The sequence below is a fragment of the Rousettus aegyptiacus genome, unplaced genomic scaffold (genome assembly GCF_014176215.1).
Source record: "Rousettus aegyptiacus isolate mRouAeg1 unplaced genomic scaffold, mRouAeg1.p scaffold_m13_p_17, whole genome shotgun sequence".
Taxonomy (NCBI): domain Eukaryota; kingdom Metazoa; phylum Chordata; class Mammalia; order Chiroptera; family Pteropodidae; genus Rousettus; species Rousettus aegyptiacus.
The window spans coordinates 15133915-15152491 of record NW_023416292.1 but is presented as its reverse complement, the minus strand read 5'-3'; the positions used below and the strand labels follow the sequence as shown (position 1 = coordinate 15152491).

The window sequence follows — 18577 nt, the reverse complement described above, 5'->3', positions numbered from 1 at the left end:
CCCACCAAAAGAACAGACACTTTAGCTCCCTGTTCAGACACAGTGTACAAAATGCCAGGGATCACACGATCCCCACCACACTACGATTTCAGGAAACTTTCCTTGTCAGTGTAGTATTGTCAGTCATTTTTTTCTCTGTATGCTTCTTCAGAGCAGCTACGTTTAATACTGTGAAATACGACGCGTCTCCTCCGCCCGCCCCCGAGAACGGAGATGAATCTCAGAGCACGCTCAGCAGAACTGGCTTGCATTATGCACAGTACACATGTTCATCGCCCAAACGGTGCTCGCAGGAATGCATGCAAGCAGAATAAAGCGCTGAGACGTCAAATCCTCGTTTCTCAGAACTGACTTTATTACCAACGTGCACTGAAGGTGGGCGTAACAGAAGTCTGATTTCCACAGTTTTCCTTCGTCGCCGAAGCCCTCTGCCGGCACGGCCTGTGGCTTCCTAGGCTTCTGATTAGGCCCTGCCAGTCGTGTGCTGCCGCAACACCACAGACACGGCTTTGCACCCCGTCACCTCCTCCGGCAGGCAGCCGTCCTGGTCCCGGAGCGTGGGGTCAGCGCCGGACTGCAGCAGCAGCTCCACGATGTCCAAAAACTCACAGGCAGCAGCTGGCAGGGAAGTTGAGAAATATGGAAAGCAGGTTACTCGGAGACAAAGAGAAACTAGGGTTCGGCAGGAAAGGCAAGTGCTGAGCAGTACGGAAGCCTCAGCGACGAGAACCGCACAGTGGCTGGAGGGTGGCCAGGCCTGGTGACCAGAACTGAGCCATCGCGGCGGACTTGCGAGCGTTAGGAAAATCAAATTTACGTTTTTGGTTGCCCAGAAGCAAACGAACAAGTACATTTTTTAAAATGTGAGGCTTTTGGGTTCTATTCTTAAGGATGGGATGAGGGGAAAGAACAAAGAGTATTTAATATCTATTGAACTATGATCAGAATAATGATAGGTTTGTGGTTACATCGAAAGGCCAAAAATATTGTAAATGTCAAAGAAAAGGCTTTGTTTTGTCTTTGAATAGGGGTAAGTGGGTACCTAAACTTTAAAATTTGTAAATGAAAAAAAAAAAGGCCTAGTAATCAGACCATCCCTCTCCATAACCTTTTTTTCTTCCCTTAAATAATAAATGGAACCAGTCACAGGGGCATAGGAAGGAGAAAAGGACCCACAGGTACCAAGACCTGTAATAAAGACGGTATGGTACGGCCCCCAGGATGGACAGATGGACCAAAGGACCAGAGCAGAGAGCCGCGATTCCTTTGCACGTATGTGGAAAGCTGATTTACGACGATGCTGGCATCACAGATCGGTGAGGAAAGATGCATTAGTTAGGCGGCACCGAGACCACTGGGCTAGGAGCACAAGCAGGCATTTCACACAACATGAAATGCAAATGGCAATAAACATGTGACAAGATGAGCAACCACATCAGTCATTAGGAAAGCTAAGATTAAAACCAAGAGATCCCATTCGTACCCACTCTACAGGCGAAAATGAAAACCTTAGTCTACACTGCGCCCTGAGGAGGCCTGGAGCACGGGACACTCCCCTCGACGCCGCTGTGGTCACTTTGGACAACACCCTGACATTCCACGTTAAATCTAGACACACGCGCTCTGACACAGCGGTTCTACTCCCAGGCAGCCACTCTGCAGAAACCTCTGTCCACGTTCTCCAGGCGACATGGGCAAGGATGTACAGAGCAGCACGCATACAATGGAATCCCATACGACACTGAACATGAATGAACTCTAGCTTCACGTGACATGAGTTTGTCTCCAGAACATAATGTTGAAGGAAAAAAGAAAGTGAGAAGGATACACAGTATGATTTCATTTAAACAAAATTTTAAAAAGACAAAACGAAACACCACCGTTCAGAGAAGCAAATACGCAGCGAAACTACAAGGGGAATAATTAGCACAGAACTCGGGCGAGGGCTGATCTGCGGGGTGGGGGCCGTGCAGGGAGGGCGGTGTGGTCCCGAGATCCTGGCAGTGTTCCATGTCTTAAGCCAGGTGGTAGGGACATTTTTCGAAGCGGCATTTTAAACTCTTCATATACATTTTATCATACTCTTTCGTGGTACGATACATTACACAGCAGCAATGAGAAAAGGTTAAAGGAGAGCTCGGAGGATAAGAAGCCTGATGCGGTGAGTGTGTTACTGGTCCCATCAAGGATACAGGCACGATTCCCCGCTCGCCCTGGGGAACTTATCATAAAACATCTGGGAGACTAATCTGCAATTCAGCGACACAACACAAAAGAATGAATAAGTTCTGTGGCAGAAACGCACACGCAGAGCAAAGGGGTGGTGCGGGGGGAGCAGGAAGTCGAGGAATCAGGAAAGACACAAGTGGGCAGGATGTAAGCTGAGCTTCGAAGAACAGAGCGAAATTCCAGGTGAACCGAGAAGGAAAGGCGTTGCGGGGGCACGAGGGCACGGGCAGGGCCGAGAGAACTGGCCGCTGGCTCACAGCGGCGACACCTCACACGCACAGGGGCTGGGTCTCGGTCAAGCCGTCGGAGCCTCGGAGCCTCGAAGGCCGACTGCGCCCACAAGTCCAGCCCTGATGAGGACGGGGGCGGCGTGCTCCCGCCTCTGTGCTGGACGCCAATTCTTTATGTAAAGAGCGACCTGCAGAGCACAGAGATCTGTGGCGGTGCACCAGCCAGGACGCCCGAACTTCTTCACGGGGCTCGCGATGCGCCGGGGGCCGCAGGAAGAAGGGGCCGAATACCAGAGCCACTGAAATTCAAGTCGGCGTGATACAGCAATGTACTCAAAAATGTTTGTGAACACGAAATTTAATAATGAAGCTGATTTAATGTTATATTTATGGACACATACACATTCGATTAAGTTAATTATTTATATTTTGCAATTTTCCTTGTTTTATTTCGGGTTTCAAATATTTTTACAGGTTTTTGAAAAGCTTAGGCCCAAGGCCTATGGTCATAATGCTTACTGAATAAAATGGCCCAAGTAATTTCATACTCGATATGAAACCCAGACACCATTAAGAAAATTACTGATAAATGTGAATGCGCAGAAACCTAAAATTGGTAAATTTGAAACACAAAAATTGAAAACATCTATACCACCATATATACTATATACTAAGGTAAACCACAAACTGGAAACATCTGAATACATAAGACAAATAATATCCTTACTATTTAAAAAGCCTTCACAAATCAATCCAAAAGAACAATGAGGAAGAGAATGAGAAGAATCGAAAATGACACTACGTTTCCAGTCTGGGGGACCGCACGGATGTTGGAGACATTATCCCTAGAATAAGGAACCAGAAGAAGGAAGAACAGGAGTATTGGAAGGGGACAGAAACAAACTATGGAGAGGGAGAAATAACTGTGGTTTGGGACGTGACAGGTGAGTGGCACTAGGGGCCATCTACACGGACGGCTTCAGCAGGAAGGTGAGATTCGAACCTGAAAGAAACCAAACCATCTACACACTCACTGCTATCGCTCTGATACGACGGGGCTTTCTGAAGACACAGATTTCGGCCTCGGGATTTTTGGCACGTTATCTGGATCCTCTGTTGAATATACTTATGGTTCTCAAATAGTATTTCTAAAAACTTCAATTTCCAATTGTTCGTTATGAGTGTATAGGAATATGGTTGATTTTTATGTATTAATTTTTGTATCCTGCAAAACTGCGGAACCCACTTAATTTTCATAGTTTTGTTAAAAGTAAATTCTTCAGGGTCTGATACATGTCACTGGTGAATAAAGGAAGTTTGGTCTTCCTTTTAAATGTATGTGCTGTTTCTTTTTTTTCCTGTGCCTACGGCTCTGGCTAGAACTTCCAGTAAAATGTTGAATCAGAGTGGAGAGAATGTATAGCTTTGCCATGCTCGCAGGCGGAGAAAAGCACTCAGCATTAAGCATTAAGAAGGATGTTAACATCAATTTCCTCAGGTTGGGGGAGTTCCTTTCTATTCCTATTTTGCTGTGTGTGTGTGTGTGCTGTTCCGGTTTTCTTTTTAAATCATGAAGGGAGGTTGAATTTTTCAACTGCTTTTTCTACACATGTGGAGATGATCTTAGTTTTTGTTTTTGGTTTTGATCTGTTGATATGGTGAAATATAATGATTTTTCAATTGCTGAACCAACCTTGCATTCTTGGGATAAACACATTTATAATTCATTATCCTTTTTGAATATCGCTGGGTTCAATGTGCTAACATTTTACTCAAGATTTTTGTGTCCGTGTTCATGGCAGATGGGTCTGTAGTTTTCTTTTCCTTTAGGATGATTTCCTGGTTTCGGTATTAGGGTAATGTGGGCTGCACAGAATGACTTGGGCAGTGTTCACTGGTCTTTTATTTTCTGGAAGAGTGTGTGTGTAGAATTGGTACTATTTTTTGTCTTAAACATTTAGTAGAGTTCACCAATGAAGCAATAGGGCCTAAAGATTTTGTTGTGGGAAAATTTTTAGCTACAAATTCAACCTCTTTAATAAGTATAAGGCCATCAAGGTTATCTATTTCTTTTTGAGAGAACTTTGGTAGTTTGTGTCTTTCCAGAAATTTGTCTGTTTCCTAAGTTACCTAATTTATTGGTATAAAATTCTATTTGCTTCATAATATCTGTAAAATCTGCATTGATATCTCCCTTTCATTCATGAAATTAGTAATTTATTTCTTTTTTTCTTGGTCTGGCTTGAAGTCTTTCAGTTTTATTGACCCTTTCAAAGGTTTTCAATGGTTTCATTAATTTTCTCATTGATTTTTGGTTTTCTATTTCAATGATTTCTGCCCCGTTCTTTATTAACTTTATTCCTATTGCTCATCTTGTGCTTAATTTACTCTTCTTTTTCTAATATTTTTTAAGGTAGAATCTTAGACCACTGATTTGAGACTTTTCTTCTTTTCTAATAAAAGCATTTAATTTCCCTCTCAGCATTGCTTTTAGCAACATCCCACAAATTCTGATAGGGTGTTTTCATTTTCATTCAGTTTAAAATATTTTCTAATTCTCCTTGAAATTTCTTCTCTGACCTATGCGTTATTTAGAAGAGTGTTCAAGTTTCTTACAATTTGGGATTTTACAGATATATGTCTGTTATTGATTTCCAATTTAATTCTGTGGTGGTCACAGAACAAACTTTGTATAATTAACATTTGTCGAGGTTCGTTTTATCATCTAGGATATATAGTCTCTATCTTGGTAAAGAGTTCCATGTATACTTGAAATGTTCATTCTGTTAATTAGGTGGAATGGTCTATAGATATTCATTGAGTCAGGTTGACTGGCAGTACTGTTCAAGTCTTTCATACCCTTGCTGAATTTTTACCTACTTGCTCTAACAACTACTAATTTAGTGCTTGACAATGGATTATTTTGTCTTTGCTTTTCTGTGCCTCATAATTTTTCACTGAATGCAGAACATTGTGTGTAGGACAGTGGAGGGTGAAGTAAATAATACTATTTACCCCCAGAAATCATGCCTCCTCTTATGTCATGCCATTAGCATGGGTGTTGAGCCAACCTAGTCAGCAGCTGAACTGGGTTCGATTTTGCTGGTGCTACAGGTGACTTCGGCGCGTCGCACACCTCAGATTCTTCCGACTGCGGGCTGATGCTGCCGGCGTGCTGTGTGCAGCCTGGGCTGCCAGAGGATTTGCTCGGCATTCTTGCCCCACAACTGGCAGCCCGACTCTGCCTTACGTGAGGAAGAACATGTCTTGAGTGGGAGCGTCTCCTGCCCCACCCCAGTGGTGAGAGGTCTGTTTTGTGCCAGTGCTGGGTCCTGATCTCAGTCATTCCCTGTCCCTCCCTGGGGGCAGATTTTGCTTTTACTCTTCCTCCAAGAGCAGTGGATGTCTGCATGAGCCCAGGGACAGGAAGAGGACAGAAAAGTTTTCTGCTCTTTCCCCAGCAGTTTAAGGATTTTGCTTTATATGAAATAAGGGTCCATGGAAAGTTTGTGACTGTGCCTCTGAGGAGGGCTCTCTTCATTCTCAATTTCCTTTGAGAGTATGGTTAATGAAAAAGAGTACTTGAGTGAGGGTTCTTCTCGGGTCTGAGTTATTCTACAACGTGATACTAGCTCACTTTAAGAATACGTTAATTTTAGTGGTTTTCTTCTTCTCTGCTTTTTCGGTGGCCACCTCTTCCTCAGGTGCTCCACCAAAGGTGAAATGGGTGGTGTGTCCTGTAGGGGCCTTGCCAGTCTTTGGAATCTGGTTTTCTTTGCTGGACCTTAAGTGGAAGCAGAACTCTTCCAGAGTTGGATTTTAAGGGATTTGATATGCTATTTCTTCCTTTGCTCTGCTGGTCCTCAGGTAACGAGAGTTCCTCTGGCTCCTCTGACCTTTTTCACTCCGCTGGTGGCTGCTTGCATCTCAGGGCTCCCCGGCTGCATGCTGTGAAGTGGGAACAGAGCCAACAGCCCAAACTGGGTTGTGATTCGTTATAAACTTGGACCAGCTTTGATGACCTTTTATATTGCCCATCCTAACAAACTTAGGCACCAGACTCTAATCTATGATAGCACAGGCTGAGAGGTGGTTCTAAGTAAACAAAGGTGAAGGGCAAACATTTTTCTGAGTTAAAATCAGACCAACTAGGAATGCTATCTCTGCCGTCAGTGGTATGGGATGTCTTTGAAAACTACTAAAATTATAAATGTTAACTTAATATTTGATGAATGAATGGAAAGGAGAAAGGCAGAGAAAGGTTAAGAACAGCCTATTCTAATCCTGGGGAAGATGTTGATGGGCTGGATATTTTGGGGTACATCACAGACAAGGAGGAAGGTGGAGACTGGATACCTTTACCAAGGCCCAGGATTCAACAGAAAGTGTCTAGGATTACAACACATCATTGAGAATTTTAAATTACCTCCCCAAATAATATAATGAACATTTTTACTTTACATTTCTGAAAGGTTCTACTATGAATCACTGTACACTAAATTAGATTCCAATGGAAAACAGTTTTTCACGAAATATAACAAAGTTAAAGACACATTGCCTCGTAACAAGTAGCTGTGATAAGAGGATATTTATTCTGCATAGAACTAGCTACATGACATTTATATTTTGAGAAATAATCATTTAACCTTTTTGCCGCAGCTATCAGTCTCAACTTATTGTGAGAAACACTTGGTGAGGTTTTAAAATTGGAACTTTGAAAGCAGTATCAGAGGAATAAATTTCCCAGTGTATAAATCTGTAGTACAGGATAATAACTAGCGTGATCTGCCAGACCACACTTAGCTCAAATCTGACCCGACACTTGAGGCTCAGTATGAATATCAAGGCTAAGTAGATGTGTACTCGGGCTGAAAACGCTAAGCTGGCCGTCTCGGACAAAGGGGCACTAATTCCATACATGCTGTACAAGGAAGTAACCTCTCGGGCAGTGAGAAATGATATAACCCATGAGGACTAACCCAGGAATGAAGCTTGAAATTTAAAGTTCCGCATCTAGAGCACTACAGCCAGCCAGCTGAGAAAAGCCTAACTGGGCTGTATAACAATCCCCTAACCTAACCAATGTGAATACAATTTTAGCTCAGGTCTAACTATAAAGTGAGATTTTCATTTGGAATTTGAGGGTTGCGAAAACCGTACTTCGGAGTAAGGGATACGGTTTCCACAGAGAAAGTTTTATTAACAAGTGCCTGTGGTGTATGCGAGGACAGATATGAGAGCATAAGCAATCAGGAAGTTGTAGCAGAGACACAAAGGAAGAGAAGAGACTGGCTTAGAGGACAGGGAAAGCGCCCCGGGGGGCAGTGCCCGGGCACGAGAAGGGCACTGTGGCGCCGCCTCCCGGAGTCACCGGTGACAGGCACCAATGACGCTCACGCCTCACAGAGCCTACTGGCACACGTAGGTGCCAACGCATAGTTTTTAAAAGAACAGGCTTTGAACCCCCAGTTAGATCCTGGGCTACTTGAGTTTGTGCTTTTTAATACCCTCTGCTCCATCTAGCACAGTGCTGGGTACTTAGTATTTGCTCAAAATTCATTAGTTAATTGATTTCTCTGCCTTTGGCATCTTCAGTGAAGCGCAATTCACAAGGCGGAAGCTGTCTTTCGGAGACGCGCGAGCTGCCCACCCCCTCGAAACGGACAAAGCGAAGAAGATGAGAGAGAGCCGAGGAGGAAAGGGGGCTCACATTCTACCCAATTAATGAGGCGATATACTGGTGCCCACAATGTGCTGGGAAATACAAAAACAGTCACAAGCCCATCTCGGAAAAGCTTGAGCAAACCTACAGGGATTAGAACAGTTGCTGAATTTATGGTACCCTGGGAACCTCTATTCGTCAAGTGCCACGGAGGCAGCCCTGACACTGGCACAGGTGAAGATGAATTTCCATTCAGAACAGTGAGCCTTCTGACTCCATTAATCCTCGGGGTTTTGATGATGAATTTCTTTCTTTTTTTTATTTTATTTATTTTCCCTCTAATGCCTCCTCCCACTGCCCGGTAACGGCGTGGAAGGAACAGAACAGATGGTGCTTTACGTGGAAGACCGAGGGCTCATGAGGATACAAAGCCGGCCCACTCTGAAATCACATGACTGCACGTGCAAGGAAAAGCCTTGATTTCCCCTGGGAGACACAGATGCAATGATGTTAGTATTCCCAGTGGAGGGAGAGGGGGGGAAGGCCAACAGGCCATTTACAAGGAAGACCACACTTATACCAATATACTCTTCAGCAAGGACCACGTTTAATCACAAAATAACAGGGGGACCAATATCCGAAGATTCAAAAGCGCCAAAGTAAAATAGAGACAAATAAGGGTTTTAGTATGCTGCTATGCAAAGTTCATTTAGAATGAACTAGTAAGGATGTACAGTAGAATACTGGCCTCTAGTTAACCTGCCATTGGCTCTGACCCAGTTTTAATCGGAAGAAGCCAGGATTTACAACCTGCTTAAGGATGGAGTTTGACAACTGCTATAATCAGAAGAGCTGTCAACACAAGGACAGCTGTCAAGCCAAACTGTAATTCATAAAAAATAATAGCTGAGCCCCCAAGTCATCCTCAACACTGTCTGCACTCACCGGGTTTAACTGTACTTATAGTTTTATGAAAGTCCCAAGAATAGGTTAAGGGGCCTAAAATAAAACAAAACCAACAAATAGCTGCTGATTGCCTATTAAATAAAAAAGGTTAAATGTTGTTAAGTGACTAAATAGATAAAATATGCCTAGCAGATTCCCTGGCATATAGTAGGTACTTAATAAAAGGTAATAGTAATAATTATTATATGCCAAACTATTTTGATGACCTTAGAAACTGGCAAAAGTCAGCGACCTGGTAAAAAAAATTCTAAATTAAAAATGAATCTCTCCTATAAGTGATTATTAATTAAATTTAAAATATTAATTTCAAGAAAGATTCTTGGGTTGTCAGAATATTTTAATTTTACGTATCTGTAATGCCAAAACCTCTAACTAATAACACTATTTTAGTGTTTAATTACCTTGATGATAACATATACGGTATTTGTTTTGTTCCTTCCATAATGAATAATATAATCTGAGGACAGAAATAGAGGTTGTTTTACTAGATCAATTCTGGGCAGGATTCCTGAATCCGAGATAATTTTTATTAACGTCTAAACTCTCGACGAATAGACATAAGAATATGAAGAGCACACAGATAGGCAGGGATACTGATACCTGTATTTACTCGCAAATACAGTTTTGAAAAATAGCCTAGACTCACTGATTGAGGGGACCGATGATAAAGGATTTTCATTAATTTTATTTCTAGAAGAGATTATCTTCCACAAAATAATGTCCGCTTTACTAGGACTGTCATTATTTATGACATTTTGAAAAGAGGGCTGGAAGTGGAATCAGAAGACCTTCACGAGTGTCTCGGCTCTGCTACCTACAACCTGCGTTGCCCTCTCAAGGTCACTTCAACTCTCTGGACTTTAGTTTCTCATCTGCAAATGGAGGAAAGCAAGGCCCAGCTCAGACATTTGTTGGCAATGTTAAGAAAGAATGTAGGTGAAAACAGTAACACTACCTTATGTCCGTCCGGGTTTGGACTTTTTTGCGTGTAAATTTTTTATCTGTGTATAAATACATACAGAAGAGTACTATAATCATGTATAAAAATTTTCTAAAGATGAACTTATCCATGTAACTAACTGGCACATACATCAAGAATTAGATTACTGGAACCACAAAAGACCCCAAATAGCTAAAGCCATCCTGAGAAAAAGAACAAAGCTGGAAGTATCACACTCCCCGACTTGAAATTATACTACAAAGCAATGAAAATCAAAGCACTATGGTATTGACAGAAAAACAGACATACAGACCAATGGAACAGAATTGGGAGCCCAGAAATATATGATGCTGGGAAAATTGGAAAGCCACATGCAAAAGAATGAAATTAGACTGCTATCTGTCACCATACATATAAATTAATTCAAAATATATCAAAGACCTAAATAGAAGACCTGAAACAATAAAATACATAGAAGAAAACATAGGTACTAAACTTTCTTTTTCAAATACATTATTAGACTTCATTTGCTAATATTTTATTTAGGATTTTTGCATATATGTTCAAAAGTGAGACCGATTCACAATTTCCTTTTCTTGTAGTTTTTGGTTCCCAGATTATATTAGCTAAACTTACCAGTGAGTTGGCGCATGCACTTAGTGACATGTAATCTTCATTATCAGGCTGACAAATGTAGTTATCATTAACAGCTAGCCCAACACTTTAGACTCCAAGACAACCTGTGAGGTTCTTGACATCCGAGCAAAAGCTAACAAGTAGACAAAAGTGCCGAGGGGCACCTGGGCCCCTTACTATTGAATGGAGGTCTCAGACGCCCAAATCGGCAAAGCAGCCCAATGTACTCCCTCCCAAAAGGTCGGAAGGTGGTCCATCCTTAATCTGGTTTAAATACTGATGGCTGTCACTTATTCAACCATATTCACACCCCAACAGAATAAAAGTAAGAATAAAGTTTTTCTTACGTTTACTAATAATGTTTACTAAATAAAGTTTACTAATAAAGTTTACAAAACATTTCAATATCCTTTATCTCACTGAATTTACCCAGTAGCTCTTTGGGTCATGTTATTTCCATCTTACAGATTATCCTCTATTTTACAGATGATTTAAGTGAATATTACTTAAGTAGGCTAAGCAATTAGTAGGGGAAATGAGTTAAAATGAAGAAACCTATTTTCTTCACTTTAGTTACATCAAGGAAGTATTGCTTGTAGGAGAGATTCTGGCTCCTACAGTGACGATAATTAGCATCTTACCTGTCACTGACAGTAACACGCATGAAATAATAAATTTTCAAATGGGGGCTGAAGAAGCCTCCATTGTTGTTGATAGTGTAGAAATGCTTGATTTACTATAAATGTGCCCATAAGAATTTTAACATATCTCCAACTTTAGAGGTTATTAATCTATTTATTTATTTTTTTAATAAAAAGTCACTGTATCTCTGCTGGTGGCCAGGCATTTTTCTAAGCACTATATAGGACATATAGGATTGGAAAAAGTTGAGATAAACAAAGCCTCAAATAATTAACAATTTAGAACTATCTTACCATAATGCAGAGCTGTTTGACCTTCATTGTCCTAGAAAAGAAAAAAAATAATACTTTTAGAAGTCAAGGATATCGTGAAAGTAAGGAAATCCATAAGCTCTAGCAAATAGATCTGAGATTACAAAGTCCATAGGTATATGTAATAGAGGAAACGAAGAAGTCAGTTCTTTGAGCCTCTCAGTAACTTTTGACTAAGCTCTGTCTTGGAGAAAAGGAGAATGCTGACTAGAACGGTAGTGAGCAGGGGCTGGCAGAAGGGAGGAATGAACTGCTGTTTAATGGGTATGAAATTTCAGTTTGGGAGGGTGAAAAAGTTCTGGAGATGAATACTGGTAACGGTTGCACAACAACGTGAATATGCTCAATGCCACTGACCTGCACACTTAAAAATGGTTAAAATGGTTAATTTTATATGTATATTGTACCACAATCGAAAAAGTATAGCATAAGGAATATAGTCAATAATACTGTAAAAACTACAGGGGGGACACTTTGTAAATTATATAAATGTCAAAACAAAAACATAAGCAAAAATAAAAACAAAAACCAGAAAAGAAAGAAAAGTAAAAATTCTGAGCCAAAACCCCCAGTGGTGACGTTCTCCATTTCTTGGAGGAAGCCAGTTTGCAGAGGAGAGAATGAAATATTCACAAAGAAAAAAGTAGCAGTGAGAGATGGAGAGAGAACGAGTCTGGTCCTTGCCTTTCTCAGGCGGGTGAGCCAACAACCAAATACTCCCTAGACAACTGCGATCTTTCTGTCACCTGCAAACTAGATGCTCACTAATACAGAATGCAAGGCGATTCACGACCTGAGCCTTGGTCATCTTCCCCCCAATCCTTCTCCTAACTTTGTAACTGCCAACTCCCACACCTGTAAATGCTCTTCGCTCTGCTGGAAAAACTATCCTCCAACCTTTTAGGGATAGTGTCTTGCTCTTTTCTCATGTTTTAAAATTTGTCTTTGATATAGTTAAGCATTTTAAGTAGACTTATGTCATAGTCCCTACGTTTCTTTGATTTGAGTTCAGGGAGACGAGGCAGGGTGATGTTGCGTGTTGTAATGAGATTGGCTTACCGCCGATAGCTTCCTGTGTTCTCTATAATTTTGGACTGTAAATTCATTTTAATTGGGGTTTTATCTGTGAAAAACTCTGTGTTCCCTGGATTGAGGGTCTCTCCCTCTGGAATGATTTTGCTTTGGTTTGTGCCAGGCACAGCAGAGATATTATCAGTCTGAGATCCCTGTGCTGATTTCTTAGCGTGGGGATTTTTGAACACTCAAGCAGTGTTAATTTAGAAAGGGCAAACCTCTCTCCCAACCCATCTCCCACCACCGGGCTTGGAGCACAGACCAAGACGAATCCTCTATGCCAACTCTGTGGCAGTGGGCAGATATTTTTTAGTCTGCTTTTCTCCTGACGGCGGTTGGTGTTCTTTGAGATCTCTCCCCCATGGGTATGGAGGCTGGCAAATCCTTTCGGAGCAGCCCTGTGTTGCTTTAAACTTACCACTTTCTTTTTACAGTCTTGGTTTTCTTTTTTAAGCTTTATTTTACAATCTTTAAGGCTCAGTCCTCCTTCTTCGGGGACCCTCCCCAGTCCCGCAGGCATGGTTAGGTGTCCCTCTTTCTACCACTGTGGCATTGCACGCACTGCACATACTTTTCTGTCTCTTCTCCCAAGACTGTGAGCTGTAGGCGAGTGCTATGTCTGCATCCAGGGCCCACCACAGTGTCTTGCGTAGTGTGCTCAATAAATGCTCACGAAATGAGAGAACAAATATATTAATCTTTCCTTGTTGGTTTATTCTTTAACCTCTTGACTACTTTTATTCTTTTACCCAAACTTAAAAAGTCAACGCGTATTTCCTAAAGTGTGGAATATAATGCCAGATGTGATAATCCAATGAGAGCATAAACAACGATGCATAGGAGATTTAGTTTATAGTTAACAAAGTGCAAAATCACTAGTACACTCAGGTTGACCTGTAGATCCTTTTTTTCTTCTACTTGTGCACAGAACAAGTTGGTCTCTCGTGAGAGATTATTTCTCTTCCACATGTATTCCGCACTAATCTTTTTTTACTTTATTATTTTTGAGCATGCTTCCATTTTATTAATAATTATTTTCTTTAAGGACTTAGTTTTCTTTTATCTCCAAACTGGTCATGCTATCAAATATAAGAGGTATATTTTTTTATTCTACTAAATGAAGTATTGATGAAAATATTAAGTATTTGCTCAGAATTGATACAGTGGAAACATTATTTTATCCCTTCAACATTAAGCCACTGATAACACTGCTGTTTTCTGTGCATAAGCTCTGTAGCCATGTCCTGATTTTTTTTCCAACTGCTAAATGCATTCTATCAAACAGAATCAAGAGCCACGTGTCTAAAATACACACACACACACACACACACACACACACACACACACACTGCAGTCATGCTTCGTAGATGTTCTCTATGAGCAGAAAATTCTCCTGACTGTTACTGGATTTCTTTTTTGTGTGTGTGACCACAGTGATATTGATACTCTAATTCAATTCAGACTTGATTAACATCTCTGCCAATGTTAGTTCTAAAGACACAGTAGTAAGGCAGCATGAACCATTAAGAGTAAAAACATTCCCAAATTGTAGTAGCTATTGTTTTCTTCTCGATTTTTTTTTTTAAAATGTTTTTACCATCTTTGATCTATAGGTTATATTTAAGTATATAATACCCTATTCTGAATAAAAGACGGCAGTTTCCTGTTTCTGTCTATGAGTTATCTTAGTCATAGTTTTGTATCCTTTTGTCTTTTTGTTTCGGGTGGAATAACCCCTTTCAGCATTTCCTGTAATGCAGGTCTTATGGTGGTAAAGTCCCTCAGCTTCTGTATGGCTGGAAAGGTCTTATTTCTCTTTCACGTCTAAAGGATAACTTTACTGAATATATTATTCTTGGCTGGTGATTTCTGTCAATAGTTTGAATATTTGATTCCACTCTCTCCTAGCTTGTTGGGTTTCTGCTGAAAAATCTGATGATAATCTAATGGGATTTCCTTTATAGGTTGCTGTCTTCTTTCCCCTGGTTGCTTTGAGAATTCTTTCTTTATCATTAATTTTTGACAGTTTTAATATAGCGTGCCTTGGAGAAGGCCTTTTTGGGTTGAGATAACTAGGTGTTCTCTTTGCTTCTTCAATTTGAGGATCCAGTTTTTTCCCATAGTTTTGAGAAGTTCTTGTAGACTCTTTGTTTGAATAGGCTCTCTGTTCCCTTCCCCTATCTTCTCCTTCTGGTACACCCATTATTCTTACATTGTTCTTTGTGATAGAAAAAACAAGTGCTGAAGAGGTTGCAGATTAAAAGAAACCCTTGGACTGTGGGTGGGAATGTAAACTGGTACAAACACTATGAAAAACATTACGGAGGGTCCTCAAAAAATTAAGAATAGATTTACCATATGACCTAGCAATCCCTCTTCTGGGTATCAGAAAAATTTGAAAACATTTATTCATTATAGATATATGTACCCCTTTGTTCACTGCAGCATCATTCATGGTGGCCAAAACATAGAAACAAGCAAAGCGTCGTTCGATAGATGATTGGATAAAGAAGATGTGGTACATATATACAATAGAATACTACTCCGACATAAGAAAAGATGAAATATCACCACTCGCGACAATGTGGATGGATCTTGAGATTTGCTAAGTGGAATAAGTCAGACAGAAAAAGTCAAGAGCCATATGGTTTCACTCACATGTGGGATGTAAAACTGAAAGCAACAAATGAACAGACAAGACAAACCATTAAAAACTCTGACCCAGACAACAGTATGGCAGTTACCAGAGGGAAAGGCGGTGAGGGAGAAGGGGCTCAGGGAGGTCAAATATATGGTGACGGAAGGAGACCTGACTTTGGGTGGTGAACATACAATGCCATATACAGATGATGTATTATAGAACTGTACACTTGAAATCAGTATAATTTTATCAACCAATGTCATTCCAATAAATTTAATAAAATTAATAGTAAGAGCTGCATAGAGGGAATGAGGTTTCCCATGTGCCTAATGAGAAATTTTGTTCTTATCCAATAATTTGATATTAAATATAAATTTTATTTTAAAAACAGCATTTCAAGTAAATATATAAAGGAGACACTCAAGAAAACTGTGAGGAATTAGACCTAGTGACAAAAGTTGTGATTAGTAATATAATTTCGAGTAATTTTTAATATTATTTCTAAGCTTGGAATGTATCGCTTCTCTTTATGAGATCTGTGACTATAACAGAGTATGATTAAACCAAAATTCAGAAGTTTGTAAATCTATTTTTTATGATTATTTTTCTAAGAATTTTTCTAGCTACAAGAGTTAAGCCTTCAGCGGACGGTTACAGGTATACTCCTTTCTTGAAAAAAAAAAGTAGGTATAGTAACACTTCATTTAACTGGCATCTTTAGAAAGTGAAAAATCTATCAGCAGTTTTTTCAAGATTGGAACATTATCTTGTGAGCATGCACGTATTGAGAAAAAGTTACTATTCATTTATACTCTCCCTGAATCTGAATACCATCTATATGTTTACAAGCATTTTCCAGCGATTATACTTATTAATTAGCTATTTCCAATAAAAACTTATCCTCCCCCACAATTAAAATCATGGTTACTTATAAACGGTTCTTTACAATTACAATAGAGTTACCCATCCCCACGCCCCATCCACTTCTTGTTTGCCATGGTCTTCAGATCACCATGCCTAATTGGAGGCTTTTGAGCTCAGATGCTGTGAGCTGAGGTGTTCTAGCATTTAATGTGAAATACTCAGATTTTTAATCTTTCAACTTAGAGTGTGTCCACCAAGAAATCGATCAGAGCAGGGACATAACCATGAGAACCATGACTGCAATCACAGAATTGATGGGCAAGTGTGGAATAGAAAGACGGGAGGACAACCAGCTTCTCTTCTAATTCCGTTACGATTTCTATCTTCCACAAGTACTAGAAAAGGAGTGCTTCAAAAAGACATCAAGGATTTGCCTCAATTCTAAATTGTTTATATGTCTAACTACTTGACATGTCTACAGAATAGGTATTTGGGTGAAACAAAGAAAGGATGATTATTTTAAATTATTCTTTAATCGAATCGTAGTCTTTAGGGCCCCAAATGTAAATTTTTCTTCTTTCATTCATCTTTTGTGTGCCTAGCACATAATAAGCACTCTGCAAGAAATGTTTGATCAATGAACTCGAAGATTATGTCTAATATAAACCCTGTTCGGTTTTTAACCATTATTAAAAATCATTTTAAATTGACTACATTACAATACTCTTATGATTATGATTATGATGCTTTAATAAAAACATCATCTTATATCTACTAAATTCTTACCTCTGTTATTCCTCTTTGTATGTTAAAGTGGAATTTGTATTACAGCACGAATATGACTCTGAACATTTTTTTCTTGGTAACCTCAAAATAAGATATAGGAACCCAAACCTTAGTTTTTACAAACATTCTATTTTAAAATATATTATGAAGAATAAATGGAATTGAATGTCAAGAATGAGTAAGTGAAAGCTTTTACTCATCTAGTTTACAACTTATATCAGCTAATTTTTCTAAATTTAAGTTGATTAAATTTTTTGGTTGTTTCATTTCAAATGACCACACCAAAATAGGGTTGTTTGTCATGATTATTTATGCTTTCCTTTCTGTTTTAGCTTAAAAGAAATGTTCAAATTGAATAAATATGGAGTTGTTATAAACAGTAGCAAAAACAATTCTAATAAATTAAAATTGGTCATACATTTGAAATCTTTGTAAGGAATTATACATTTGGGTAAAATAAAAATACTCAGTTGAATTAAAAATAAACAAAATTACACAACAAAGTTAAAATGTAGACAAATTCAACCATGGTTAAAATTCAAACTACAAAAGCATAGAAATATGCAATGTCTACACTATACTGCCGTATCTTTTCAGCCCAAATAAAAATTCATAAGGAACACAAATGAATGACAAAATAACAGGAAATTTAAAGATCCATATCTCAAGCAAGAAAAAAAATATACCCATGATCCCCTAAGCGATTCTTTACCGTTACCTTTTAATGGCAGAGAACCATGGAAGCACCTCTCCATCGGCCTTGTCCTCTGTTCTGACTCTTGTCGAATCTAAACTAACACCCTGCTCTGAGACTGTGTTTAAAAGCAGCCAGTCTTTATAATTTTAAGCAGAAATACGAGCCTTCACAATCCTTACTTAAATTTCCTCTCTCCCGCCTTCACCTTTTACCTTGTATTATATGACCATGTCTGTGTTTTCCTGCTCTTGTGAAGGTAAGGACCATGACATAGTTTAAATTTATAGACCTCTATTTCCTTTCTCCTTTGTATCTAGCACAAAATTCTACATAAAATAAAAGTTAAATAAGGTTAAAAAATAAACTACTTGTAGGAAAACCAAATATGGTTACACCTCACTAATTCAGGGACTTGAGTTTTGGCATTCTTAAGTACCTGGAATAGGGCCCAGAATATGGGGGGAAATGCTGATAAGGACCATATTAAACGCATGGTGGCTAGTTGGCTCACTGTATAGAAGGATTCCTCTTCCTGGTTTGAGAAAGCAATGAAAGGCCAGTCTTTGCCCATGAAATATGAGATGCGGTGGGAGGCAGGAGAGACATGGAAGGTGGAAAGTGAAGGCAAGCGAGGAGGAGAGAGCAGAAATGGTAGGAGGGCCAGCAAAGCCTAATGGTGACTAGAAGAAAGAATGGGGGCAGAGATGGCGGCAGCCCGCAGGAATTAGAAGCTGTGACGGAAGTGGCGAGTTGCAGACATTTTAGACCACGGAGAACAGCCAGCCATAAAGAGGGCTGGGCTGCTCGCCAACCAGTAGATTTAGCAATCTCAAGAGAGAAGCAGCTTTAGCTGTATGCGTCGCACCACCTATATGTACCCATGGTACAGTACGACGGCT

General features: G+C 39.8%; 1 protein-coding gene across 1 annotated transcript in view; it reads right to left on the bottom strand.

Moving 5' to 3' along the window:
* Nucleotides 1-331: 331 nt before the first annotated feature.
* ACBD6 (acyl-CoA binding domain containing 6) overlaps nucleotides 332-18577 on the bottom strand; it is a 109811-nt gene continuing 91565 nt past the window's right edge. The window contains exons 7-8 of the mRNA XM_016141154.2: nucleotides 11599-11629; nucleotides 332-618 (exon numbers count right to left, since the gene is read on the bottom strand). Of these exons, the coding sequence (XP_015996640.2) occupies nucleotides 464-618; nucleotides 11599-11629 (186 nt within the window). The 3' untranslated portion in view covers nucleotides 332-463. The remainder of the gene's footprint in view (nucleotides 619-11598; nucleotides 11630-18577) is intronic.